The sequence below is a fragment of the Rhineura floridana genome, chromosome 5 (assembly GCF_030035675.1).
Source record: "Rhineura floridana isolate rRhiFlo1 chromosome 5, rRhiFlo1.hap2, whole genome shotgun sequence".
Classification (NCBI taxonomy): Eukaryota; Metazoa; Chordata; class Lepidosauria; order Squamata; family Rhineuridae; genus Rhineura; species Rhineura floridana.
This window is the reverse complement of record NC_084484.1, coordinates 174660834-174687237: the sequence shown is the minus strand read 5'-3', so window position 1 is coordinate 174687237 and position 26404 is coordinate 174660834. Positions and strand designations below refer to the sequence as shown.

The following is a 26404-nucleotide window of genomic DNA, read 5'->3' as shown; positions in this document are numbered from 1 at the left end:
CTGCGGGCAGGGGCTCCACGTCCAGCACCCCCCTCACCTGTAGTTGTGTGTGGGCGCTGGCTGGTGGTGGGCGGTGTGGCTGCTGCTGCAGCTGCGGCTGCTTGTGTACCGCTCGCTAGCGGGCAGGGGCTGCTGCTGGGGGGGTCCCTGGGGCGGCAGCTGCTCAAGTCGGAAGTCCTCCTCGTGCAGTCCCTGCGGCGGCAGCCTGCCTGTGTGTGTGTGACTGACAAAGGGCGGGAACGCCGGGAAGGCGGCCCTCCACAGCCCAACGTATGTGTGCATCAATCACGCATGCGTGGCTGAAGGGGCCAATGAAAAACCGGAGATCCACCTTTTTAAAACAAGTATTGCCGGAGGCCGGAGACGGCTCCCTTTTCCCTGAGACTCCGGCAGAAAACCAGAGACCTGGCAACCCTAATCAGAAGAGTGGGACAAGTATAAGGTTCTGAAGCGATACTGGATCAACGGACAGTATGAAAGCAAGATATGCCCAATAGTGAGAGGTCACAACAGAAAGAGGGTGATGTAGGCAATATAAGAGCTGAGTCAGGCTGGCTACAGGGATTGCAGGAAGGATCTGAGTGTTCAAGAAGGACAACATGAAACAAAATCACATGTGTGCACCTAGCTAAGCCGGTTTCAGAGTTAGATAAGAAACACAAGGCCAGAAATGCAGGTTGGCTGCAGAGTTAGGGGCTGCACAAAGCAAGAGTTGGCTGCATGCATACAAAGAGAATTAAAATAGGTACAGGTATGTAGCTGGTGGCGTATTGGACAAACTCTGGCCTCCTAAATGCTGCTATCTGTCCCATGCTTTCAGCTTCAAAAGTAGAGTCTGGAGGGAAAGGGTTCTGTTACTTACTCACAGGCATCAGCAAGGTGGACTGAGCAGGGAGCCAGTGAAGGGGCAGAAAACCGCCCAAAACTGGCATGGGACCAGTGGCCAAAATTTACCAGGGGTGGGGTGGCACTAGGACAAAAATGAAGCCAGCAGGCTAAAAAACTGTTGCTAGGGCTGGTGTGATCAATGTACAAGGCAGACGAGAGCTGGGAAATGGGAAGGTGAGTGAAGAAAGAGAGAGAGAAAGACTCACATAGAAGGGGCAGAAAAGGTCAGCAAGGTAGAGAGAGCGAGAGAGCACTGATAAGCGAGATACCCATGGGGTAAGCAAAAAACAGAACAGTGAAGTGATGGAGACCCAGAAGAGAAGCAGGGAAAGGGGAGATGAGGTAGGTGCTGGGTGGGGGGATCAGGCCAGAAGGAGACCAATTTACAGTGGCCAGTAGCTGAGGAGAAGACAATTCATTGATTTCTCTGGACAATGATTTTACCACCGCCCACCCCCAGTTTTTTTTAGGCAGCAGCATGTATGACTTCATACGTTCTTCAAAATGCGATACGCCTGCCCTGCTGTGGTCCACTCCCCTCCCCCTGTTCATTAGGCTGAGAGTGATGGGGAAGGGACTGGACTTTCACCCCCAAGCTCTCCAACTGTGTCACCTAAGAGGCATCTGCCGAACCATCTTGCCTTTAGAGAAGAGGAGACAAAGTAGTAGCAGCTTCTTCTTGAACAAAAACACAGTCTTTTCTATTTTATTCTAACTTAAAACAATATATATATTGTCATAATAATCTTACATAAACCGCCTAGGCGAGGTCCACCTGAAAAGCGCCACATACATAACTTACATACATACATAAATGTCCTGCCCTGGTGGCACCCCTGGGCAAGACCCCAGTGAGGGAGAGACAAATAAATAAACAGAGGCCATTCTGCTGTGAGGTGGGCTAACAGGGTGAGGGACACAAGGTGGTGGTGGCAAGGTGGTTGTTTTTAAAAGGGGAGGGATGTTTGGGATGAGAGTGGCAAGAAAGTACCCAAGAGGGAGGCATCGTGGGGAGGGGGGTGGTAGGGGAGGTTGCACCAGCAGGAAGTTCCCTTTGGCTGACAGACACAAGTGTAGTAGCATTAGGGGCCCCCAACTCCACACATGAATACATTCAGTATTGTTTTTAGATGCTTTAATTGTTTAACTGCTTGTGTGTTTGCTGTCCTGGGTCCTTTTGGGAAGAAGGATAGGGTATAAATTATATAAACACCAACACACACACACCAACATACACAGAATATATATATACAAACACATAGATAACTGGGTGTTAGAACAAATTAAACCAGAACTATCACTAAAAGCTAAAATGATGAAACTGAGGTTATCATACTTTGGTCACATAACGAGAAGACAGGATTCATTAGAAAAGACAATAATGCTGGGAAAAACAAAGACAGTAGAAAAAGGGGAAGACCAAACAAGAGATGGATTGATTCCATAAAGGAAGCCACAGACCTGAACTTACAAGATCTGAACAGGGTGGTCCATGACAGATGCTCTTGGAGGTCACTGCTTCATAGGGTCACCGTAAGTCGAAATTGACTTGAAGGTACATGACAACAACATACACACACATGTATGTATATACACAAGCATATACAACACATACAACACCAGACACACACATACATAATACATACATATTATATATGCACGCATATATACACACACACATGTATACACATAGAAACACATAAACATACAGCACCACATACACACACTACGTATACACACACACACTATGACACACTCCGATGTGGCAAGGGGCGCCCCGTCATCATCCTCCACCCCCAAACTCAAGAACCAGGTTGGGGAACCTGCGTGGCCCACCAAACGCTGTCGGATTCCTGTTCCCATCAGCCCCCGCCAGGGCAGCCAATCCCAAGGCGGTGACGGGACTTGTAGTCCAGCAACGTCCAGGTGCCCACAGGTTTCCCCGACCCCTCGACCCCTACCCCTGGGTTGGTTGGTTTTCGGTCCCCTTTCGGCGCTGAGGAGCCCTTGCCCAGCAAGGACTACAAGACAGGGGAATCCGAGGCTACTGAATCCCACCTGCTGCCCTTCGCCGTCGCCTGGGCGGATAGTTGTTACTGCCCCACGGGCTGTTGCGCCCCCATCGAGGGCTCCCACGTGAGGAAGACAATCCGTCAGCTTGTCAGTCACTCAGTCACCCAGAGCCGCCGGCCTGCTTGTTCCGCTCGCACCGCCGCCTCAGCAACGTCTCCATGGAGTGCCGTTAGTGCAGCCGCTGCCGCCTCCATCTGCCACCTTCCGTCCCTTAGCAACGCGGGCGGGGCCGGGCCAGCATGCCGTGACTGATTGATCGGTCGAGCAGCTGTGGCGGGTGCTCTCCCAGATCCTGCTGAGCCAATCGGGAGATCGCTCCACCCCCACCTCTCTCTTTCTCCGCGCAGGGAACGGACCTATCAGAGCGGGTTTCTACCGAAGCGGAGGGAACATCATATGCCTAGACAAGATGGCGGCGCCCACAGGAAGGGTATGTGCCTGGCTGCCGCGATGTTGAAGCAACCGCGAGCGGCGGAGCGCGGCTAAAGATAAGTCCTTGAGGTGGGGCTGTGCCACCAAATAAAAGTTAAAGAGCTTCTTGTTAGTGAATGCTGCAGAACACCAGGTGAGTATTTGTGCAGGGCTTTTTTTTTTTCTTTTTTGCGTAGTCGGAGGAATAGGCGATCAAGGACATACGTTGAAAGCTTGGGGGCTTTTCCTGTATGGGAAGCTTACGGAGCCTAATGGGTTTGAGATTACGTGGTGGGGGACTGGTCTGTAAGATTCTGTTTCTGCTTATTTAGGCCTGCTCGCTGTAGTGAGCCTTACTTCTGCGCGGGAGTGTGCACCGTTGCTTATTTATTGGGGGGGGTGCTTGCCTAAGGGAAAATTGGCAGGTATGAATCGTATGTTTTTATTTTATTTCTTGTGAAGAGAGTGGTACTATCTGAAGGCTTTGGGGAGGAGATGACTACAGAAACCGTCCACTCTGCAGGTTTCTGTTTCAAGTTTAATTTCCATCACTATTGCCTGAAATTCCCCCTACAATCTCAAACCAGCTGTTTTTGGTTAAGGATATTGTCTCAGGCTTGGTTTTTTTAAAAAACGATGTTCATGCAAGCATAAACGTCTTCAAGTGCTTTTAGAATTCTGCTATAAAGAGTAATATAGTTTCTGATAAGATAGATAGATAAAATTTATTGCGGTCATAGACCCATACAGAGAGTATAGATACACAAGTAAAAGAAAATGTAAGTAGTACAAGATAGTATAATATACTATAAAATGGAGATACTAAATGTCTAAATAAAATATGACAACAGGCTAAAATCGTTATGAGACGTTCATAATGAAATTTGTGATCGCTTATTTTGGGCTGCGTGGACAAATTTGGCAACAGACAGCATAGAGATCATGTTCGAGCCCCTCAGAAGACATAGTAGCAGATGCTCAGGGAATTGGTTAGAGAGATTTTTGGTGATTGGAACTAAATATTTATTACGTTCAAAAGAGTATAATGGGCAGTCAAAGAAAACATGTAAAAGTGTTTCTGTGCCGCCCGTCTTACAGGGGCAATTGCATTGGTTATAAGGGGTACCCCGGTATCTCCCTTCCAATAATGCAGAGGTTATGCAGTTGAATCTAGCCTTGGTGAATGCAATTCGGAATTTTGGAACCATTAAAAAGTCCTGGTAAGGGGCATAATTCTGGGGGTCAAAGCTCAAGTTGTAATACAGAGGAGAGCAAACTTTGGATGCTGCAGCATATGAGCTTTGTAGTTCTAAATCCCTTAGTCGGGTTCAAATAGTATGTATGGCCATGGTTATATCTAGGGAAGATAAGTATTCTAGAGAAAGACCTAATCTGGGAAGTTTGCCGTGAAAGGTTTTCATCCACAGTGAAAGATAGGAATCTTTCCAAAGAGATGCTAAATAACCAATTGGACAGTCATAAGAGAGTTTGATCCAATAGTTGAATGCAAGAGCCCATGCTTGGTATTCAATCGAAGTTTGGCCAGCTTCTAGCCTAAGTGCAGCATTCGGTACGCACCTTGGGACAGCAAAAATTTGACGTATAAAGTTAGAACGTACTGCATCTAAAGAGGAATTATAGGCACGAATCCAGAGTGGGACACCGTATAAAAGTTGAGGAATGACCTTTGAACGAAAAACCTGAATAGCTGCAGGAATGAACTGCCCCCCTCTGGTATAAAAAAAGCGTAGGATACTTTTCGCTGTTGTCCGGGCTGTCGAGACAGCCGCACGGATATGTGGAGCCCAGGAGAGAGAGGAGTGAAACATTATGCCAAGATATTTATAACTCTTGACCTGAGCGATTTGTTGGCCATTAATTGTCCAGTCAGAGGTTGTGGTACGCTTTGTAAAAGCTAGGATTTTAGTTTTGGAGAAGTTTATGGTTAAATGGTTGTCAGTGCAGTATGACATAAAGACACGTAGCAAGCATTTGAGGCCAACTTTGGAGAATGAAAGAAGGGCCGCATCATCTGCATATAACAAAATGGGGCATCTATGATCACTTATTTTGGGTGAATGAAAGTTTGTAGAGAGGCATCTTGCTTGCAAATCATTAAGAAAAAGATTGAAAAGTAGGGGAGCCAGTTTCTGATAAGAATGTGTGTGTATGTGAAGACAAAAGTCCTATCTGTGCATGCAAAACCATGTGGTTAATTTAGGTGGAGTGAGAGACAAGGACCACCCTTGAGGGCCCTGCTCCTGGCTTTGGGGGAAAGTCCTGAAAAGGAGAACCAGCTCTATATGTGTAGGCTCTCCCCATCCCATCCCCAGTTAAAAACTCTTCATGATTGGGATTTTCAATTACAGGATAAGTCTACTTGTGTGCAGCAGGCTCTGCTTTTCAGACCTTCTTCTGCAACGTGCAGATGGAGGGAAATAAGGGATGTGACCATACAGGAAGGACCTGTGAGGTGATGCCAGTCTCCCACTGCAGGTAGTGTTAATGGTCTGGTTATGCACAGCCACATACGGCCATAGTTCAGAAGCAATCTGGTGGCATCTAATTCTGGCAAGGCCTTGCCAGTAGATTTTTTGTTTATTGTAGGCATATACCTATAAATTAACAGCGGTGACTATTAACTGAAAGAAGCGAAACATAATTGGCGGCGTGGGGGTTGATTATGCTTCCCTAGAGGAAATGTGTATTTGGGGAAGTTTTCCTAGCAGTACATGGACACAATTCAGAAGTTTATGCATTAATATGATTGGATTCATCGCCTTTTAGCCAGGTCTAGATTCCTTCTCTCCCCCTCCTCGACATGAGAGGTTTGGACCCATTAAGCATGATGTTGAAAAGGTATTTGTAAAGGTAAGGACTAATGATTAAATAAGTAAGCATGAAGACTCAGTTCTTAACTGGTCCTATTGAGTTCCATGGGGTAAGGTCAATGGGCTATAATTAAGAATATGCAGTGTGGAGGACAAAATCTGCCCTGGGCGCTGGAATTTCATGGGATAAATTTAGTGTTCCAAGGTGTTCCCAGCTTTGCATTCATCTATTTAAGTGATTGGCTCCTATTCACCTCTCTGGGAAAAGATGACTGAATATGCAGTGAACAGAAACATGTTCGCAGGATCACAGAATCGTAGAGTTGGAAGGGGCCTATAAGGCCATTGAGTCCAACCCTTTACTCAATGCAGAAATCCATCTTAAAGCATACCCGACAGATGGCTCTCCAACTACTTCTTCAATGCCTCCATGATAGAGAGCCCACCACCTCCCTTGGTCATTGGTTCCATTTTGTACTGCTGTTAGGTTTTTCCTGATGTTCAGCCAAAATCTGGCTTCCTGTAACTTGGAGCTCATTATTCCGTGTCCTGTTGTCTAGGATGATTGAGAAGAGATCCTGGCCCTCCTCTAGTGACAACCTTTCAAGTATTTGAAGAGTGCTATCGTATCTCCCCTCAGTCTTCTCAAGGCTAAACATGCCCAGTTCTTTCAGGCTCTCCTCGTAGGGCTTTGTTTCCAGTCTCCAATCATTCTTGTTGCCCTCTTCTGAACCTGTTCCAGTTTGTCTGTATTCTTCTTAAAGTACGGTGTCCAGAACTGAATGCAGTACTCAATATGAGGCCTAACCAGTGCTGAATAGAGGGGAAATAGTATTTCCTGCAGTTTGGAAACTATATTTCTGTTAACGTAGCCTAAAATAACATTTGCCTTTTTTGCAGCCACATCAAACTGTTGGCCCATGTTCAGCTTGCGATCAACAATTCCAAGATCCTTCTCACATATAGTATTGCTGAGCCAAGTATCCCTCATCTTATAACTATACATTTAGTTTCTTTTTCCTACATGTAGAACTTTGCACTTGTTAAATTTCATTCTGTTGTTTTCAGCCCAATGCTCCAGCCTATCAAGTTCCCTTTGAATTTTGCTTGTCTTCCACGGTATTAGCTATGCCTCCCAATTCTGTATCATCTGCAAATTTGATAAGCATCCCCTGCACCTCCTCATCCAAGTCATTTATAAAAACGTTGAAGAGCACTGGGCCCAGGACCAAGCCCTGCAGTACTCCGCTTGTTACCTCCCTTCAGTTTGAGAAGGAACCATTGATAAGCACTCTTTGAGTATGATTCTGTAGCCAACTGTGCATCCACCTGATAGTTGTTCCATCCAGCCCACAGGCTTGCTAATCAGAACATAATTGGGCACTTTGTCAAAAGCTTTGCTGAAGTCGAGATATATTATGTCCACAGCATTCCCACAGTCTACCAGGATGCTACCTGATAAAAAATGAGTTAAGATTAGTCTGGCAGGATTTGTTCTTGACAAATCCATGTTGGCTTTTAGTCATCACTGCATTGCTTTCAAGGTGCTTACAGATTGACCACTTTCTAATCTTCTAATTTTCCCAGGGTTTGATGTCATGCTGACTGGTCTGTAGTTCCCAGGTCCCTCCTTTTTGCCCTTTTTGAAGATAGGGACATTAGGCCTTCTCCAGTCATCCAGCACTTCACCCATCTTCCATGATTTCACGAAGGTAATAGTGGTTCCAAGAGTTCTTCAGCCAGTTCTTTTTTTACTCTAGGATGCAGTTGATTGGGCCCTGGAGATTTGAACTTGTTCGAAGTAATTAGATATTCCTCGACCATTTGTCTATCAATCTCAAGCTGCAGTGTTGTACCCCTTAATACAGGGATGGGGAACCTGAGGCCCATGGGCCAAATGCAGACCTCCAGGCCTCTCTGTGCCCAGCCTCACCCCTCATTGCCCCTACTTTGTGCCCCCCTCAAATGCTTTTGCCTAACCAGAATGCTTCCTTGCACTGTGATAATGCTTGCCTGGATGGACACATGTGTAGAAATCTCTTCCATTTTGTGGCTGGAATATAGCCTAATGTACAAAGGTGTCGTGTCCATTGCTCCACCTTTTGCTTCTGGCCCTACCCACCACTGGAATGCAGCCCTCAGGCTGTAAAAGGTTTTGTTTATTTATAAATATATTTGTATACTGCTATTTCATTCTAAAAAGACATCAGAGCAGTTTACAACATATAAAAACTACAGTAAGAACCAATAAAAGCAAAGGTCAAATACTGCAAAAGGACATCGTAATTGCCTGCATAAGCCTGGCAGAAAAGGTTTTCAGCAGGCGTTTAAAGGTTAAAACAGAAAACGCCTGCTGGATCTGTTGGCAGAGCATTCCAGAGAATTGGGCCAGCGACACTGAAGACTCAATTTCGTATCGATGTTAAATGAGCCTCACCAACTTGAGATATGACCAACGCTGTTCCTGCAGATGATCTCAGTATTTGAGCTGGGATATAAGGGTTTAGGGTGGCGGTCCCTAAGATACCCTAGACCTAAGATGTTCAGGGCTTTGTAAATTAATACAAGGACCTTGAACCTGGCTTGGTAGTAGATGGTCAGTCAGGTGTCCCCCCTGCCCAGTCCCAATAGGTCTCCATTTGATGGTGGCTGAATAGTAGAGGTGTTCAGCCTACATGATACAGAGGAAAATACTGTGTGGAAGCCTAGTATTCAACCCCGTGTTCCCCTTAGGAACATAGGCAGCTGTCTCATAGCCAGTCAGCTTATTGGTTCACCTAAATGCAGACTGACAGTGGTTCTCCAGGGTTTGACAGGATTATTTCTTAGCCCTACCTAGAAATGTCGGATTGAAATGAAGACCTTCTGCATGCAAAGCACATGCTCTACCACTGAGCTATACCCCCTTCATTGCTTGGCTTTTCCTAGAATTGTGGAGCTGTTCACTTATATAGCTGAAAGTTAAGGGATACAAGTTGATACTATACCTGCCCCCTGACAACCCCACTGTCTGGGTTAGATTTTGCCACCAAAGCGTTTGCCAAATTATTTATATCCTATCAAACTAAATTGGGGGGAAAAGTAGTAACTGAGCGATTGCCAAACAATCCCATTAATGGATCTTCTGTTATTTGTTCTAGTTAAAAGCAACTGGGCGTGGGGAGGAACGTGCAGATCAGATGACTACAGCACTAGGGGAAATATGCTGTCATCATCATCAACTTTATTGCATTTAGCCATAGGCCTTTGCACAGTACAAAAAAACAGTCATATAACCACCATAAAAAAATTTAAAAAAATAATATTACAGCGGACATGTGTCTGTTAAAGATTTAATATAACTTGCCCTTAGCTTTTTGGCAGCTAAGGCAAAATTAGCCACTGCAATTGTAACCTGTTTATAATTGTCAGCCAGTAGCTCTACCACCAGGACATCAGGGGCTACCCTCCGGCGGGGGCAGATATAAGTGGTCAGAAATTTCTTTCTAGGGTCTTTGTACAGGGGGCAGAAAAGAAGATAATGAACAATATCCTCTATCTGCTTACAGCCAAAAACACATCTGCGCTCCTTAATCGGGATTCCCAGATATCTCCTGTCAAGATAAGCTGAGGCCATCGTTTGAAATCTGAGTTCAGTAAATGATCTTCGTAGGGAGGGATGCGTTAATACGTCAAAATATTGTGGTTTGGCATGGTTAGGTTTAAATAGAGGGAACCAAGGGGAGAAGGGCGCTGCAACAATTGTTGCCTGATCTTGGTTTGCGTCATGATCAAAAACCCAATTACGGAGCTTGAGGTGGTTGAGGCTTAGATACTCTCCCAGGGTGAGACTGTAAGTTTTTAGTATTTCTTGGCACCCTTGGGCCCAACCCCCAATCCGTTGTTGTTCATCCCAGCAGAGTTTGACGAGGGAACAATCTTCCATATTAGATATCCTTCGCCAATATCTAAGATATGCAAGATCTATTTTTGCTGACAGGGAAGGGAGGCCGAGCTCTGCTCTTAAGTGGGCTGAAGGGACACCTTGAGGAAGCCCAGGATCTGCCTCATGAATATGTTTTGAAGGACATCAAGCTGGTGTTTAGCTGTCAGTTTTTGTTTCTTTAAAGGCAACCTGATCATAGATCTCGCAATATCTTGTCTAGCTTGGCCCCGTCATTTGAATTACACATTTCACTTCTGCACAGATCTTCTTCAAAGGAGCTTATTGCAGCTTATGTATGGTACCAGGCAGTTTAAAAAGCCAGACCTGCTCAGCTGCAGCAATAGAATTTTTATTAAATGCTTTCAGACCATTCTTCTTCCAGTGATATGCATATTTCTTTCTAGAATTCTACTTCTTGGTCTATACTGAGTGCAACACAGTCCAATAACTGACTTTACATGGATATGCGCTGGCTCCTCTGGATTATAACAATGTCACAAATCCTCACACCTGGCTCCTGTTTCAATCATATTATGTGCCTAATAAACACACACACACACACACTTATGTAATCATTCCCGTCTCCTTTTCTTTCCTAATGCTCCAGGGACTACAATGGCAGAGGGAGAGTTTCTAGAACCTATTAAGGAAAAAAAAGTTCATACTGTAGGAAGAGACCGATTTGAAATCCTGAAAGAGAGGTTTGAACGGCTTTCAGCAGCAGATCAGTGAGTGACCTTTGCAAATATCAAAACACTTAAATATTTCCTTTTGACAATTTCCATTTTCAAAGCTTTCAAGAATCTGTAAAAGTGGTATGTGATGCAAATAGGTTAAGGAGAAAAATTAACCCCACATGATACAGTGGAAAATACTGTAAGGAAGCAGAGTGTTCAAACCTCTGCCCAAACTCATCATGTTGCTTTGCATACAACATCTTTATTCTGGTTTCCTCTCTTCATAAAAATGGGGAAGGCTATTTACCTGACTACCAGAATTCAGAAGATAAACATTAAAGATTGTGATGGATGTTGCATGCTAATTGACAATTAAAATCTGCAAGTGAAAAAAATTAAACCACCTTTCTTGTCCATTCCCCCTGTTATACAGCCATTCTGTCTAAACAATCACCCTTTCTGAACTGGGGTGCGTGTGTGCAATTTTCATTGGGATGCACGCTGAAGTTACCTGCAGCCAGCCTCAGGGACTGGGGAAAGTAGTTAATTGAAATTATTGATGAACATATATTGCTTTTTATACAAGAGTGGTAAGCGACGGTAATGCAGCCAAAGCTCTGCTCACGGCCGGAGTTCAATTCCAAAGGAAGGAGGAAGTCGAATCTCCGGTAAAAGGGGTCGAGGCCCACTCAGCCTTCCATCCATCCGTGGTCAGTAAAATGAGTACCCAGCATATACTGGAGGGTAAAGAAAGGCCGGGGAAGGAACTGGCAATCCCACCCCATATATACGGTCTGCCTAGTAAACGTCGCAAGACATCACCCTAAGAGTCAGAAACGACTCACACTACAAGTGCGGGGACACCTTTACCTTTTATATTCTAGGATGTAATTTCTCATTGTAAAACATTTCTCCCAGAAACCAGCAAACCGCTCAACACACTTGCCAAGATTTGCCAGCTTTCAGGCCAATTACTAGGCTTGTCCTAGAAGCAGAGAGGATGTATTTAGTATGGTTCCTACTGCTCCATCTCCAATACCTGTTAATGTAATGTTTGCATACTCTGTTGGAGACTCAGAGCTTTGTAAAAGGACAACTATTGCTCCAGGCATAGACCTGGCAATTCTAATTAGCAATCCTATGGGCACTTGGTAATCCTCACTGATTTCAACAGGGCTTATGCTAAAGTAAATAGGTAGGATTGCAACCCTAGGTATTTTGTTACAACCATGGGAATTAATACTGCCAGTGGATGAATCTGACAGCTCTGAAAACTTTTTGGAGATGGTGACATACCAGTAGTGCTCAGGAACAAACCCCCCAAATTGCTGAGCTTGTCTGGTTTCAGAAATACGCTTATTTGTATTGCACACAAGAGGGATAGAATTTTAGTAATGCACCGTGTTTGTAGATAATTACTTTAGACTGAACACTATTGGCAATAGTTCAACTGTGTTTTTCTCCTTCTCCAACAGGAATTTATTTCAAGGTGGACCCTTTTTCCTTGCATTAAATGCAAGTCTGTGCGGCTTAATAGCGAATAGTATGTTTAGGCGTGTCCTGAATATTACCCAAATTCGTACCATATCTGCTTTGTCCGTGGTTTTTACACCATTCGCCTTCACTGTGGTTGCTTATAATGTTTTGATTGTCACACCTTTAATGGAAGGTATGTTTCTCTGCATTGAAACCAAACTATAGCCTTTGAAATGTCTGTGCTGGCTACCCTGGCTGGCTGGAAAAGCCTCGGCCACATAGAACCACATTGTTCCCAGATTAATAACAAAACACGCTGGATTGCTTCTATCTGCATTGCTCATTGCTGATTGTTATGTATGTTATGGCAACTTGTTCTTTAGCGTAGCCAGCATGTAGGCATATTTTTTATAATAGTTACGACACCTTCCTAGAGCCCTTAGCCTTGCTGAATGCAGCCCCCCCCCCCCCCCAGCATCTCTTGAAACTCAGCTTGATCAAGCACTGCCCTGCATGGGAGGAAAACTGAACTACCATTGGAGAAATATTCCTGCCTCAACAGCTTGCTTTCCTACCGTTATAGACTGAGAGAAAGTAGTCTCCGCCCCCCAGCACAGGAGGACAGTGTTGGAATGAGGTGTTGCGGATGGAAGGAAAGTGTCAGCCTAGGAGTGGCAAAGAGCAAGCAAGAGGGTGCCCCTTTGTCTGTTTGAAGCTGTATTGCTCTCCCTCCCTTCGATAAATGAAATGAGGTGCATGTGTGCAAGTGAGAGAAGATGAATGAAAAAGACAGCGTCCACCAGTTTTAGCTTTGGCCCCTTTGCTGGTAAACAACTTCCAACTATTTCCCCCGCCATGCAACAAGGTTACTTACCCTTGGCCTAAAATAAGGGAAGAGGACCTGCTCTTTAAAACAGTATGTAATATTCTAGTGCAGCATCTCAAGTGTCTTAAAGGTGGTAAAATAGGACGAACCCTTTTTGCTAAGTAAATCTACATCTCCAAATTAGTGTTGAAATGAAAATGAAATGGACTGCCTTCAAGTCGATTCCAACTTATGGCAACCCTATGAATAGGGTCTTCATGGTAAGCTGTATTCAGAGGTGGTTTACCATTGCCTTCCTCTGAGGCAGTGACTGGCCCAAGGTCACCCAGTGAGCTTCATGGCTGTGTGTGGATTTGAACCGTCCTAGTCCAACACTTTAACCACTACACCACACTGGCTCTACTATTTCTGTACATTTCTTAAGCAGCCAAAAACAAACTCTCAATAAGTGGACCATTTGATAGGGTTAAAAAAAATGATTTTTTAAAAAATCAAATACTAGATTTTTTAAATTTAAATGTATTTATTTTTGTTAAGAACATTTTGAAATCTGATTTAAACAATTAGTAAAAAAAAAGAGCCTAGGTGAAAGATATTATGACTACTAATTATATAACTTCTAATTCTATGAATACGTTAACAGCAGTTTATGGAGATGGAGATAACCTGATCAGTCCTATTCTGGAGGTGGTATACATGAAGTGCTCTATCTCAAGGCCTTGTCTCTTTAAGTGAAAAGATAGAAAAGGTCAATGAATGGAGAATTTGAGGAGATGGAGACAACTGAAGTGGTAACTCCAGCTCTTCAGTAGTTGCCTCTTCTGCAGGCATAGAGAGAATTTTCCTTCCTTTGGACTAATTCATTCTAAATTAAGAAGTATGTTGGGAACTGAAAAGGCAGGAAACCTTGTCTTTCTTTTCCAGACAATTAACAAGACAAAAAAGGCTGAGTTAACTGTATTACCCAATATTTTAAGTTTCTCATGTTGATTTGGTTAAAATGACCTAAATATTATTTTTTAAAGAATTTACCTAAAACATTACTTTTTTATTTATTGTATTAAATTTATATCCTGTCCATCCTCCCAGCAGCAGTCCAGGGCAGCAAACAAAAACACTCTAATACACCATGAAACAGACTTTAAAATATATTAAAACAAAACATCTTTTTTAAAAAAGCTTTAAAAATATTTTAAAAAGTAATTCCAACATAGATGCAGACTGACATAAGGCCTCTACATAAAACGCTTGATGAAATAGTTAACCATTCAAAAATCCCTATGCATGTTTTATTATGTTGTTTGTTAAAGAAGAAAAATAACCAGAAGAACAATTTTATTAGTACAATTTAAAAGCCTGTTCGGTGGCGGTGATTCTGGCACATGACAAAAATATCATGATTAGTTGAACAGTTGCAGCTGGTTCATTTCCTGAATTACTTTACAAGTTCATTCAGAATTGCTTAGTGTGTACCTACCTTCTAATGAAATGTACATCTTTATTAAACAATAATGTACTTCTACTAAAAAAGATTAAGTAGAATCTTCCACATTAGTGATTTTAACTGTGATTTAAATAATTAAAACAGAGTCCTTTAGAGAAGTGATTTAAACCAAATCAACCCTGCCATTTGCCCCTTTTTGGTATAGGATACACTTCATTCTTGCATTCAAAAAGATCCATCTATTCACTCAGTCACCTCCCTGAACATTCTTTTTAGATGTTAATTGCAGGACAGCACAGTTAAAATAACATAAAACACACAACCTTCCATTTTGGCCAGTTAAGGAATGGTGATGTTTCTCAGAGTCCCGTATATTAGGTTGTATGAAGAATCACCTCTCTCTGGACGATGTCATTGTCTGCATTTTGGTGAAGAGTAGTCTATAGTGCTGGAACCTCCTGTTTCCACAGTGCAGTGGATACAGCCAATGTGTTGGCTTCCCTTTTCAAGGCTCACTGCACTTAGAGGACCATTGAGATATTTTGTAGCAATACTTTTACTAATGAAATGTGAGCAGCTTCTCATTAGCTTGACAATATCTCATGCAAATTAGGAAAGCTGTTTTTAAAATGCTGCCATCCAAGCCTGCACATAGGGATGTTGTCAGTAAATCAATAAATTCTCATGTCTGCAGATTTCAGTGAGATAATTTTAAATGCAGTTTTCCAACTCATTTGTTTTTTTCTCCAGGTGATCTAAACTGTGCAACTTGTACTTGGGTCAGAGGAGGTTTAATTGGAGGAGTTGTAGGCTGTTTTTACCCTACTGTCCTAGCTTTATCTCTGAATGCAGCTACTGCAGCAAGGTATATGGGTACATAACCCATCTTGGAAAATTAATTGTACTGGGTGGGAGGGAAGACTGCTGTTGTTGGAACTATGTAGCCCTCCTGGAGAAGGGGCACTTGAAAGGGAAATTATATTCAACTCAAACCCCTGGTGAGGACTAAACAAGCCAAGTGCAGCTATTCATGATTTATTGAGGATTCACAGCAGATACAGGATCAAGCCTTCAACTCCACCTGCCCTTCCCCAGCGGTACAATCACTTCATCCCAATAGCCTTTGCTCCACCTGCTTTGGTATTTGGGGAGTGAAAGGTCCAGGAGCTCCTCCCTGCTGGTCCCTACTTACGATATCCTGAGGCTACCAAAGGCCACATCCTCTTAAATGCTAATCCCATAGGGTTGGGGAAAGGTCTTCTCTCGGCTCCTTCTGCTTCCCTGCAAATAGGTGAAAGGACTCTAGTGGAGCCAAGACAGTGGTCTGTTTCTTTCCTCCCTCTCCCAGAAGCCACTCCCTCCCCCTTATTGCTACCTTGTGGTAGCAGCTGCTCTCTGCTGTGCCCTGCTTCTGCCACTACTGGCTGAGTAGCAGCAGTCTTGGCTCCTGGTTAGATGGATTGGGGGGGCCCTTAGAGGGAAGTCGCAGCAAAAGCAGTTCTACCCAAGGCGCTCCCTGGCAGATGTTCACAGGGACCTAAGTGCTGTTCACCTTTACAAGGCAAATCCCTAAACTGGAACTTCAGTTTAAAATGCACACATTGCTTTCAACATCCATTTTCTGTGATCACCTAAATTTTAATTCCAAAGATAGTGTCCCCTCGATGTCTCTATTCAGACATTCATTGCCTGAGGGTAATCTGCTTCAATCGCAAGCATTCTACTGTTCTTTCATTGCTGAACAAGTCCGAAGGGGCAATTTGAATGCAGGCATGGATAATGGACCAAACCCAAAGTGGTTGTAAACATCCATTGTAAATGAATAGCTATAAAATTCCAAGATAAGGCAGAAAATTGAGTTGACATTCTTGGTATTATGCTTGATTCTCTTATACTTTAAATACTTTTAGTAAGCTCATACATTTGTGCCTGTAACTCCGCTATATTTTGGCAACAATACGAAGCTACTAGTTTATAGAACACCTTTCTGCACATTTTCAGGTACCACTTAAATCAGTTTCCTATCTATTCTCATTAATGCTTTGATTAGCAAGTCTTCTGCCAGTATATAGAACTTCATAATCATAGAAAAAGCAAGCAAAACTGAGGTAGCACAGGAGGAGAGAGACAGAGATGTGACATCTAGTATGCTTGTTGGTAAGAATTGGGCTAGCACCCATTTTGACTGCTTAATCTTAAAAAACATCTCCTAATAAACTCCGTATCTGAGCAGACAAAAAGCTTCAGACTACTGCAGCAACTGAGAAGAGACTTCTCCCTACTTTACCAGCTCTTTTAAACTAGCAAACTGCTTCTCTGCCACAGATAGAATACCAGTTGAAATTAGCCTTGATTAAACATTAACGCTCATGTATCTTTTTTCTCTAGGTCCTGCACAGCTCCCTTGCCAGATAAAAGAAACTTCTTGCGGTACTGGATCACAATTAGCAAGCCTATTTACAAAAAAATGAAATTTGCTGTACTCCTTCAAGTTGCATTTGGCACATTTTTGAGTTCAAAACATCATGAAATATATATTAAAATGCTCCAGTTGCCTGAGCCTGGGGAGGATCCTGAAGAACTAAAAAATTAAATCTGAAATTGTGCAGCCATCATTTGATTGGTTTTTCCTTCTTATCTATCTAAACCAAACCTCTGAATTTTTTTTAAAAAAGTAGCTCTTTGCATATTGGCCTCATTTTTAATATTGTATTTTAAAATTGTTATAACCTGCCTGGACCTCATAGTCAAGGACAGGTTTGGTTTTTTAACTATTCTATGGTTAAAATGGGGTATAAGTGGAAAGAAATTATTGTGAAAAGAGATCAGTATGAGAACTTTAAAATCTTTTGGGGGTGGGGCAATGGGTTTTCCTGCTGATTGTGGTAAATGGTCTCCTTGCTTGTACCTTTTTTAAAAAAAGTAGCTTCCAGGTTCACATGAATGCTTGCTTAAAGACAGTTGCATCAAAGCTATATGCAAGGGGCTTTTCAAGAAAGCTTGCAAAGCACTAAAAAGCTCTGGAGGATTTTTAAATTAAATTGTCTAGACTACTCTAGTGCTCTGCAGGCAGAGAGGGGTGAGATATTGATACCCAGTGTAACTGCAGGGATTCTATACTATAGTTCTAATGGGTGTTATCAACCAATTGCCCACAGGCACCATGGCCCCCATAAAGGCCTTCAGTGGTGGCCACATCAAGTAGTCTAGAATCCGAGCATTTTTTAAAAAGTGTCCTCCTAGAAAGTAAGTTATGGAGCAAAATGTCAAAGTACCCTTCTAAGCAATTTCTATGAAATGAGCCAGCCTGCTGCTCCTGCTTGTCAATGTTTTTAGCCAATGAGTGAGGTCAGAGCCGTGACTGGACACCATACAATAGAAATCCTTGGGGTCCTAAAGAGCTGCTATCTTGCCCTCCCTTTTAGTGCACTTTTCCTGTTTGTCTTTTTTCCTGGTCCTTGGAATTTTCATATTTGCCCTCTTTCCCTAGAAATAAGGATGCATCTTTCCTATGCTGGGTTTACCTGAGATAAGGTAGTACCTATAAGTTATTTTCTGCAAATACTACTAAACAATCAGTGTGGGTCAATAATAAAGAATCCCCCCCCCAAAAGGCAAATGTGAAAACTTTGCAAAGAGACTTAATCATGCCTCCTGCTCACAGGAGTTAAAAACCAGGGCCTTATTAGGAATTCACTGCATAGTTAACTTACAGTGCAACAGTATACAATTCTACTCAGAAACAAGTCTTTGTGTTTAATGGGGCTTACTTCCAGGTATGCAAGTACAGGATGGCAGGCAGCCTAGGGTTTGGTTTAGGATTGGCACAGGGGGGTGGGAGCAGCTGTATGACAGGAATTCAACAGGTCAAGCTTTTCCTACTGTGGAAATACAATTGCAGGAAAAGCTTCGCCATAACTATTCTCTAATAGTCTTATGGCAGCCATTTTATGACCGGTGCCCCCAGCACTCTTTCAAAATTTGAAGTGTGTCTTCTGATCCAAAAAGGCTGGCTACTCCTGCTTTAAGGAGTGTATTTTTTCAAATCATACTAAGAGCCAGGTAAACCTTACCTAAAACACCACAAACGTCTTTTGGGATTCTACTGCTTTTCAAATCCAGTCCAAAAGTGTCAAATAATAGACTTCTATTTTTGGTTAAATGGTAGCAGACTGATGGAAAGAGTACTGTATTCATTTTGTTGAATGCCAATTTGAAATATGACTCTTCGTAATTACTTTTATGCCATCTCTCCAGGAAGCTATAGGGTGCAGAATAATGATTCCCCCCACGATACTACTAAGCTGTTTAAAAGGAAAAAACAAAAAACAAGAGAGGTTAATTTGCAGCATGAACATGCATACACACTTTATATCACATTTTAGAAGTGAGGTACTAAAACAGAAGCCTTCTTTTCCAAATGGTGGTATAATGCTGGCCTAGAAAGAATGACAACATTCAAAAGTTAATGTATTTGGAATCTTTTTTCCATCAGCCTCACATTGTATTCTTTGTACCAGATAGTGAGGTACATCAACTACTGTTAATAGTAGATAAAATTGGAGCCATTTCCATCTTGGGAAATGTTTACATTTTCCCCCCAGAATGCCTGAATCACAGCTATGTCGTAGAGCATCTGCTCTGCCTACAGAATGCCCCAGATTCAATTGAGAGACCCAATTCTGAAACGCAGGAGACCTGCTGCCAAGTCAACATCAACAATACTGAGCTACATGGATCAATCGTCTGACTGTGCAAGACAGCTCCCTATGTTCCACCTGCAATGGAGCACAGTAAATATATTGTATGCAAAAAACTACAGCTTTTCAATCATGCTCTGCAAGGTCTTTTGCTGGTTATACCTCTAATTACATTGCTTAAATTATCATTACAATTCAGGTAAGGTCAGTTGTACAAAAAACTCCTTTGTTCATTCAACATTCCCAGCAAGGTTACACATACATTTTCTGATTGAATGCATCAGGAGCATGAAACATATCCTTAGGTTTTTCTATGCAACGTTTAAGAGTCTTGAACTGAAATCTTTGACACATGCTCACACATTTTCATATAGCTAGTGAAAACTGGATTCTATATTTTTAAAAACTCAAGATGCTTCTAGACCCAATAACTGATGCTATGTTTTAAGCTGGAAGTGAAATGGCAACTGTTTCTAGCCTTCTGAAATCCAAATTGTTCTGTAGCCAAGTGACCAGTCCACCTTCCCCCAGTCCTGGATGGATGGTATGGGAGGAACAGCTTGAATATTCTCTCTCCTCTCACACCATTCCTGATCATGACTGCCCCACTGCTACTTGGAAAGCAGATTCCAAAAAGGTGATGACTAAAGCAAACTCTATATAAGTAATTACCAGCCTATATCAACAAGGAAACTATTTTTTTAAGCTCTAACAAAAAGTAAACAGAAAGTGTGAAAGAAGGTTGTTTTGATTATGCCACCATAAGGTCCTTGGAGGAAAGGTGGGTCATTAGATATATTCCAGGGACGGGAAACCTCGAGACCAATTATGACTACCCAAGGGGTCCAGTCTTGCCCATGAAGCCATTTCCCTGAAACCATGCCCACCAACTGGTGTCACTAGTGACATCAGCTGATGGGCAGAACAGGGTGTAATCCTGTCTTGTCTGCTTGATCTGGGAACAAGATTGCACAGCCAAGGCAGCAGGATATAATCCCCGCTCACCAGATGAGCAGAGATTAAAGCTCTGTGAAAGAGCCCTTTAAAGCAGTACACAGCCTACCTGAAAGACTTTTGCAAAGGTTTTAAGACAGCTCCTGCCCTCTCGTTCAAACAGGAGCGCAAGGGTTGCCTTAAAGTCTCCATGATTGGGGAGTTAAAGGGGGAGGGGTAGAAGTGCCAAAGGCGGGTCATCAACTCAATACAATCAAAACTGGATGTTCCCAGCACAGCAATGCAACAGACAACATTAATGTCCAAAGTAATGGTAAGCGCAAAATGGAACAGTAAAGAGTAAGCCATTTACAGTAGCTTGCTTTTACCTATCTTTTCTACAATTTCTTAATATTGCATTCATTGTGTACAGAAGCAAAAAGGAAAACAGGTGGTTTTGATTATATTTTACTCTCAGTATTAGATGATTCCATTGCTATAATTATGAAATTATCTTACATATGCAGAGCTACATGTCAACAGTGACCTTTTAATGACCTGAGGAAGACGATGTGGATGGAATACATGGCAATTTATTTTTAACACGGATGGGAATTGGGAACTCTGGTTAATAACCCTGAATCAAGAATTCTTAACACAACTAGAGGATCACTGATCATATAAAAACATTGTGAACAGTAGCATCAATTCAACCTGAACTAGAGCAAGATATTATGTCAGCTATTTTACAAACAAGCCACGCAGCCAACATTTTTTTAAAAAATCTTATCCAATGAAATTCAAATATAGTAACTTGGGTTGAAAAAAAATCCTTTTGAGATCTTGAAGATCAACACATTTTTTTTATTAGGACACTGTTCTCACAATATGACAGAACTAGTTACACAGAAACGTTCACACATTTTTCAAGTACTATTATTCAATTCAAGGCTTCAATTTCAAAAAAATACTTAACATTCAACCAACTGATTAGCAAGATTTTTTGCAATGTTATTTGGCTTCAACATGCTTCAATAGGCACTAAAATCCCTGCAGATATTTTTTAGCCTTTTTCTAAGATGTGTCACTTGCCATGTTGAGAATTAGCAACTGCTCCCTGTATATTCAGATGCAACAACTTATTCTTCAAAGGGCCATGACACACAAGGTGAATTAACTGTCCAGTATGTTTTTATCTAACAAACTGTTTTAAGCATACAAAAGAAAAGAATGTCTGCTTTCACATAAATGTCACATTAACAAAATGCCTATTGTGAAAAGCAATTGTAAAAATGCATGAACTTCAGATACCATTCAGCAAATTGTGACAGCATATGATGGCCTGTCAACTGGAAAGCTACCAGCAACAAAAAAAGTAGGGGATCTGGACAGTAGGGTTTAAAAAAAAAAAAAAAACACTAGAACGTCATAGGGGCTTTACCAGACGAACTATATATAATGAACTGCTTCCATTAAAAACACAGAATATTGAATAAAACTAGAATGATAAATTCACTGGTATATCTTTTCAAGTTCAAGCATGGGTTATGGATATCTAGGGGACTTTCTAGGAAGGCAGTCATTTACAGCAAGTGATATATGGGGCCTCTACCAAGATATGAACTGGTACATAGATAAGTCCCTTGTAGGGCTGCCAACCTTCTCCAGAAAAGGGATGGAAGCTGCCCTTTATAAAGATAGGACTTCAAATATACGAGTATAAGAATGCACATTTCCACTACAACAGCAGACCGTGAACAGCCATATTTATATTATTTAAATTCTTCTTTTGGCTACCGTCTTAAGCATACTTTAGAAAGTATATAGTTTGGGTTAGGCTGACTCTTTTGAAAGGATGTACTTAAAATAATTTCGACAACTGAGAATACAAGGGGATGGATGAAGGAAAACAAGTGCTTTTTTACATTGTTACTTTTCACATTAGTACTATATTCATTTTCTTGACAGGCTGTATTACTCAAGACATTCACATTATTCTGTGGTATTGTTTTAAAGTGAAAGGCAGCAAAAGCCCTGTTACCTTTCCCTCTTTTTATCATACTACCTTTTAAAATAAAGCAGGAAGTGTGCCAGCAGCTGGTCCCGTCTCTTCTGCCCCATGACAGCTGTATCCACTTCAGCATAAAGAAAAACAAGGATGCTAAATACACATATACTTTATTAAACAGCAAGGTTTCACAAAGAATCTCATTGTGTTGCACTCAGATTAACTTCCAATTGAAAACTAATTATGTGTTTCACAGGAGGAAGACTCCTGATATCTAATTCAACATAAATACTGAGAGAGAAAATGTAAATGGTGAAGCCTCTTTTAATGAGACACACTTTTTTCCAGATTTAACATTCTTTGTGAAACCCCACTTTACATTTTCACAACCCTTATTTCCCCAATTTACAGAAGTTTAAATATAAATCATTTTAATACAGCAGAAAAAGTTGAAGTGTTTGTCAACAGAAACTTTTCCTCAACCCTAGGCATGAACAGTTGAAGGAGCACTATGAAAATTAACATTTGTTGACCTACATTAACAAAATATCTGTATTTTTTCCATTAAATGATGAACACATCAGATTGGCATGCCAATTTCATTTTACTACAATTTAGGGAGCTGCAGTCACCAGTTTAAGAGATTTATAGGAGACATTCTTTCTTATTTTTAAGAACTGATGTTTAGTAATATCCATGCACTGAAGCCTTCAAACTGTACATAGCTGCACAATCTGTTAGTATAGTTGAAGACTCCTATTTGCAAATTACTGTTCTCATTTACATTCTCAGAAAGATTAGCAAGATAGAAGGTATCCTACTTTGTCAGAACATGGTACTCTTATTTAGACATGTATCTAACCCCAGCTAACTTAGAAAGCTAATAGTGAAGAGTTTGGACTTTTTAATCAAAGATCCCTATAAATGTAAAGCCAGTGTTTTATCCCACTAGTGAAATCTGACCTCTACAAAAAAATCTATGGAATTTGTGCCTTTAAAAAGGCTTCCTCAGCATCCCAATTAGTATACTGATTTTGATCCCCCTTTCTCCACATTCATACAAGGCCAACGTCTCCAGGGCTTCTGAACATTTCTAAAGTCTGGTCCAGACTAAATAAGAAACCCCAGAGTAAGCATCAATGTAAAGCTGTTTGATACCACATTATGGGAATATATGGATCCTTACCAGGTTGCGAGGTGGAAAACGACTGTTCTTTTAACCCCTACACAACGGAGCCTGGCAGGGCAAGCACCTAAAAGAGAAACTGTCAGAGAAGTTTAATAGTAATGTATAACAGATGTGTTGTAATTTCGCATGCACTTTTTAAACTGCCTGTTGCACGATATTACTATTCTTATCTCAAGTCTGTCCAGCCAAGACGTCAACATCTATGCGTTCTCAGTTCCAAGAAAAGCAGACTAGACTTTTATCTGCTAGACAGCATTATTTTTCTGGCAACCAACACTAGTTGCCCCTTTGGGGCATCATTCTTGCTAGTTTTTTCGTTTTTCTTTTAACCTGGCAGTCTCCAATTATGCCATCTGTAAGTCAATGTGGAAAAGGTTTTTGACCACCGTGCCTTAAAAGCAAGTCCTCCATTACAACAGTGTGGCCTATGCCACAAATTGGAACCCCAGGATGATCGTCTGTTCGCACACAAGTGAAGGTCTGCATTTTTTACTCTCTGCTATGAAAGGGAGGCACTATCAACATGCCAGTTTTCTGACTAGCCCCGTTTCTATCGTGTATGTGTATGTGTTTTCCTCCCTCTCTTTCCTCTGACTGCCTCTTCCACTAGTACCCCCTGGATGATCGCAGCCAGACACCCAGAGAATTAGTTCTGTGTAAGAGCGAAGAAGCAGAATACTTGACCCTACATTTTAGAGGCGAAGGAGGGAGAAGGTGATTCGGCTGCAAAAGCAGAACTTGCTGCTCGCGTGGCGCACACGGAGCAGAACTCCACCGAAACCTGGTCCCGGTCCACGTGGAGGCAAATGCCGCCGGGGCTGGAAGAAATCGCCCTCTTGTAGTCTTCTAGCTGTGGGACAGGTAGGGCATAATCGTGGTCGCTGCTGCCGCCGCTGCTCGAGTCGCAGGGGAACGGAGTCTCCAACGCAGTCGCCACCACCGGATGATCCTCAAAAAGGCTGCTGCTGATCCTGAGCCCCACTCTCGCGGCTCCACCCTCCCCGGCCAAATGGCTCAGGAGCCGGCCCAGGGCGCTCTGGTTGGCCAGAACGGCCCGCAGGTAGCTGGTCTCCCGCTCCAAGTCCCGCAGGCGGCGGCAGAGGCCCCGGTTGCGGTCGCGCAGGTGCCGGTTCTCGGCGGCCAGGCCTTGCAAGCGGCTCTCCAACCCCATCACGTACTGCTTCTTCTTCTGTCGGTTTAAGCGGGCTGCAGCCGCCGCCTTCAACCGGTTGCTCCCTGGCCGGGCAGGCCTTGAGCCTGTCGGCGACTCCGACTCAGTCTTGGGGCTCGGACTCCTATCTCCATCGAAATTTATTTCCCAGTCCGGCCGGGTTTCAGCCACCACCGCCGCCTCCAACCAGTCGTCTAGTTCCAGGCCCGCCGGGAAAAGCAGCTCGTTGTCCGGCTCCTCCAGCGAATCCGCCGCCGCTTCCTCATGGCGCGGCTCGGCCTCACCGCCCGCCTCCGCCGCGTTGCCCCTGCCGCTCCTAACGGACGTGCCCTCACTAGGAAGAGAGCAAGCCGCGGAGGGCTCGCTGGGGCTCCCCCTGCCCGACGAGGTGGCCAGCAGCTGGGCCAAGCTGTGGCGCATAATGGCGGCGGGCGGCAAGCAGGTAGGCCCCGGCCCAAGCCGCCGCCGCCCTTCACAGCCTCGCCTGTTGTAAGAGGAGAACGCTGCTGAAGTAGGCCGATAAGAGGACCTGCCGCTCGGTTTCGGTCAGGGCCGTTCTCCTCAGCGCCAACGTTGTGAAGCGCAGCTTAGTTTGAGAGAGAAATAAACAAGCTGCCTCGCACCGTAGTCAGAGAATAATGGCGGAGAAGACCAGCCCAGCTTGTTCGCGTCTGCGCACTGACTGGAAGGTTGCCGCTGTGGAGAGCCGAAAATGGCGGGAGCAGGCTCCCCTCCCCGCTCTCCCAAATTACCTCAGAAGAGAAGCCTCCAGCGGGAAGTGTCCCGTGACGGAGGCCTCGAGGAACGGTTCGTGGAGTGGGCTGGATCCACAGAAAAGAGAGGAGGACTCAATCTTGTTTATGCTCACTTCGGCTAATAAACTTTTAACTATTTATAGTGACAAGTACTTACACTTTAAAACGTTACTTATTTGATCCCATTTGACGAATCGCGTCCGGTAAAATACCCCGAAGCGATTTCATAGTAAAAGCATCGACTCATAATAAAAATTCCACATCGTAAAAACAATTCCACATATACAAGCAATGTTGTTGTTGTTGTTGTTGTTGTTGTTATTATTATTAAAGTTGTATTTCCTGCTCTTCACCCATAGGTTCCAGGGCGAATCACAACAGTTTTAGAATACATCATTAAAAACAGTTTAAAACAACCTAAAATCATCACAAAAAATATTTCTTGTAAACTGCATAGAGGTTTTATTACAATCAAGCGGTATATAAATTTTGTTAATTTAAATTGGAGGTTGGACTCTATGGCCTTATAGGCCCGTTCCAACTCTACCTTTCTATGATTCTATGAAATAAATAAATAGGTAACACTAGGTACTAGTGAACAGATCTTAGACTCAAAGAAGTGTGCATAGGAGTAAGCACCATTGAACCCAGTGGAAATTATTTCTGTATAGGCACAGATGGCAGTGGTTCCCGACCTTTTTCCCACACAGACAATAAGTAAAACACTGAAAGCTTATTTAGAATCATTATTTAGAAACCAGCATGGCTACTGGATTGGGCTGATGGGAGTTGTAGTTCAAAAAAGTAACTTTTCCAAGCTCTGGAATCATAGACTCATAGAATAGTAGAATTGGAAGAGGCCTCTAAGGCCATCAAGTTCAGCCCCTTGCTCAATGCAGGAATCCAAATCAAAGCATTCCCGACAGATGGCTGTCCAGCTGCTTCTTGAATGCCTCCAGTGTCGGAGAGCCCACTACCTCTCTAGGTAATTGATTCCATTGTCGTATGACGCTAACAGGACGTTTTTCCTGATGTTCAGTCAAAATCTGGCTTCCTGCAACTTGAGCCCAATATTCCGTGTCCTGCACTCTGGGACG

The 26404-nt window shown here is 42.9% G+C and overlaps 3 protein-coding genes across 12 annotated transcripts in view; 1 reads left to right on the top strand and 2 right to left on the bottom strand.

Moving 5' to 3' along the window:
* The window catches only part of DLG2 (discs large MAGUK scaffold protein 2), a 1398326-nt gene extending 1395035 nt beyond the window's left edge, over positions 1–3291 (bottom strand). For 2 of the 6 annotated variants that reach the window (XM_061628927.1, XM_061628928.1), the window contains exon 1: positions 2947–3291. The gene's annotated coding sequence lies outside the window, so the exon portion shown is untranslated. The remainder of the gene's footprint in view (positions 1–2946) is intronic. The other 4 variants (XM_061628929.1, XM_061628930.1, XM_061628931.1 and 1 more) reach the window with 3 other exon arrangements.
* A 16-nt stretch (positions 3292–3307) lies between these two features.
* On the top strand, positions 3308–17166 carry LOC133385591 (transmembrane protein 126A-like). 3 transcript variants are annotated; one of them, XM_061628944.1, is made up of 6 exons: positions 3308–3526; positions 6160–6243; positions 10736–10856; positions 12281–12474; positions 15302–15416; positions 16940–17166. In XM_061628944.1, exons 3-6 carry the CDS (start codon positions 10744–10746, stop codon positions 17142–17144), a joined length of 627 nt encoding a protein of 208 aa, XP_061484928.1. In that variant the 5' UTR covers positions 3308–3526; positions 6160–6243; positions 10736–10743; the 3' UTR covers positions 17145–17166. The 3 variants fall into 3 exon arrangements, with proteins under 3 accessions (XP_061484928.1, XP_061484927.1, XP_061484929.1); XM_061628943.1 differs by lacking the exon at positions 6160–6243 and having other exon boundaries at positions 3311–3526; XM_061628945.1 differs by lacking the exons at positions 3308–3526; positions 6160–6243 and adding an exon at positions 7791–7915.
* On the bottom strand, positions 13664–25345 carry CREBZF (CREB/ATF bZIP transcription factor). Of its 3 annotated transcripts, none has more exons than XR_009762913.1 (4): positions 24071–25345; positions 23379–23457; positions 22250–22319; positions 13664–18855 (listed from the first exon to the last, which is right to left on the bottom strand). XR_009762913.1 is itself a non-coding variant. In XM_061628941.1 (3 exons), exons 1-2 carry the CDS (start codon positions 24970–24972, stop codon positions 23409–23411), a joined length of 951 nt encoding a protein of 316 aa, XP_061484925.1. In that variant the 5' UTR covers positions 24973–25345; the 3' UTR covers positions 21028–22319; positions 23379–23408. The 3 variants fall into 3 exon arrangements, 1 of the variants encoding a protein (XP_061484925.1); XR_009762914.1 differs by lacking the exon at positions 13664–18855 and adding an exon at positions 18880–18990; XM_061628941.1 differs by lacking the exon at positions 13664–18855 and having other exon boundaries at positions 21028–22319.
* Between the last annotated feature and the right edge of the window lie 1059 nt (positions 25346–26404).

Bases quoted from the DNA above. Each gene is read 5' to 3' on its own strand.
- LOC133385591 (XM_061628944.1), top strand. From the start codon at position 10,744: ATGGCAGAGGGAGAGTTTCTAGAACCTATTAAGGAAAAAAAAGTTCAT. The intron at 12,475-15,301 runs GTATGTTTCTCT...TTTTTTCTCCAG, and splicing joins TGTCACACCTTTAATGGAAG to GTGATCTAAACTGTGCAACT. The intron at 15,417-16,939 runs GTATATGGGTAC...TTTTTTCTCTAG, and splicing joins AATGCAGCTACTGCAGCAAG to GTCCTGCACAGCTCCCTTGC.
- CREBZF (XM_061628941.1), bottom strand. From the start codon at position 24,972: ATGCGCCACAGCTTGGCCCAGCTGCTGGCCACCTCGTCGGGCAGGGGG. The intron at 23,458-24,070 runs GTAGGGTCAAGT...CTTCTCTGACAG, and splicing joins CCCTCCTTCGCCTCTAAAAT to TTTCTCTTTTAGGTGCTTGC.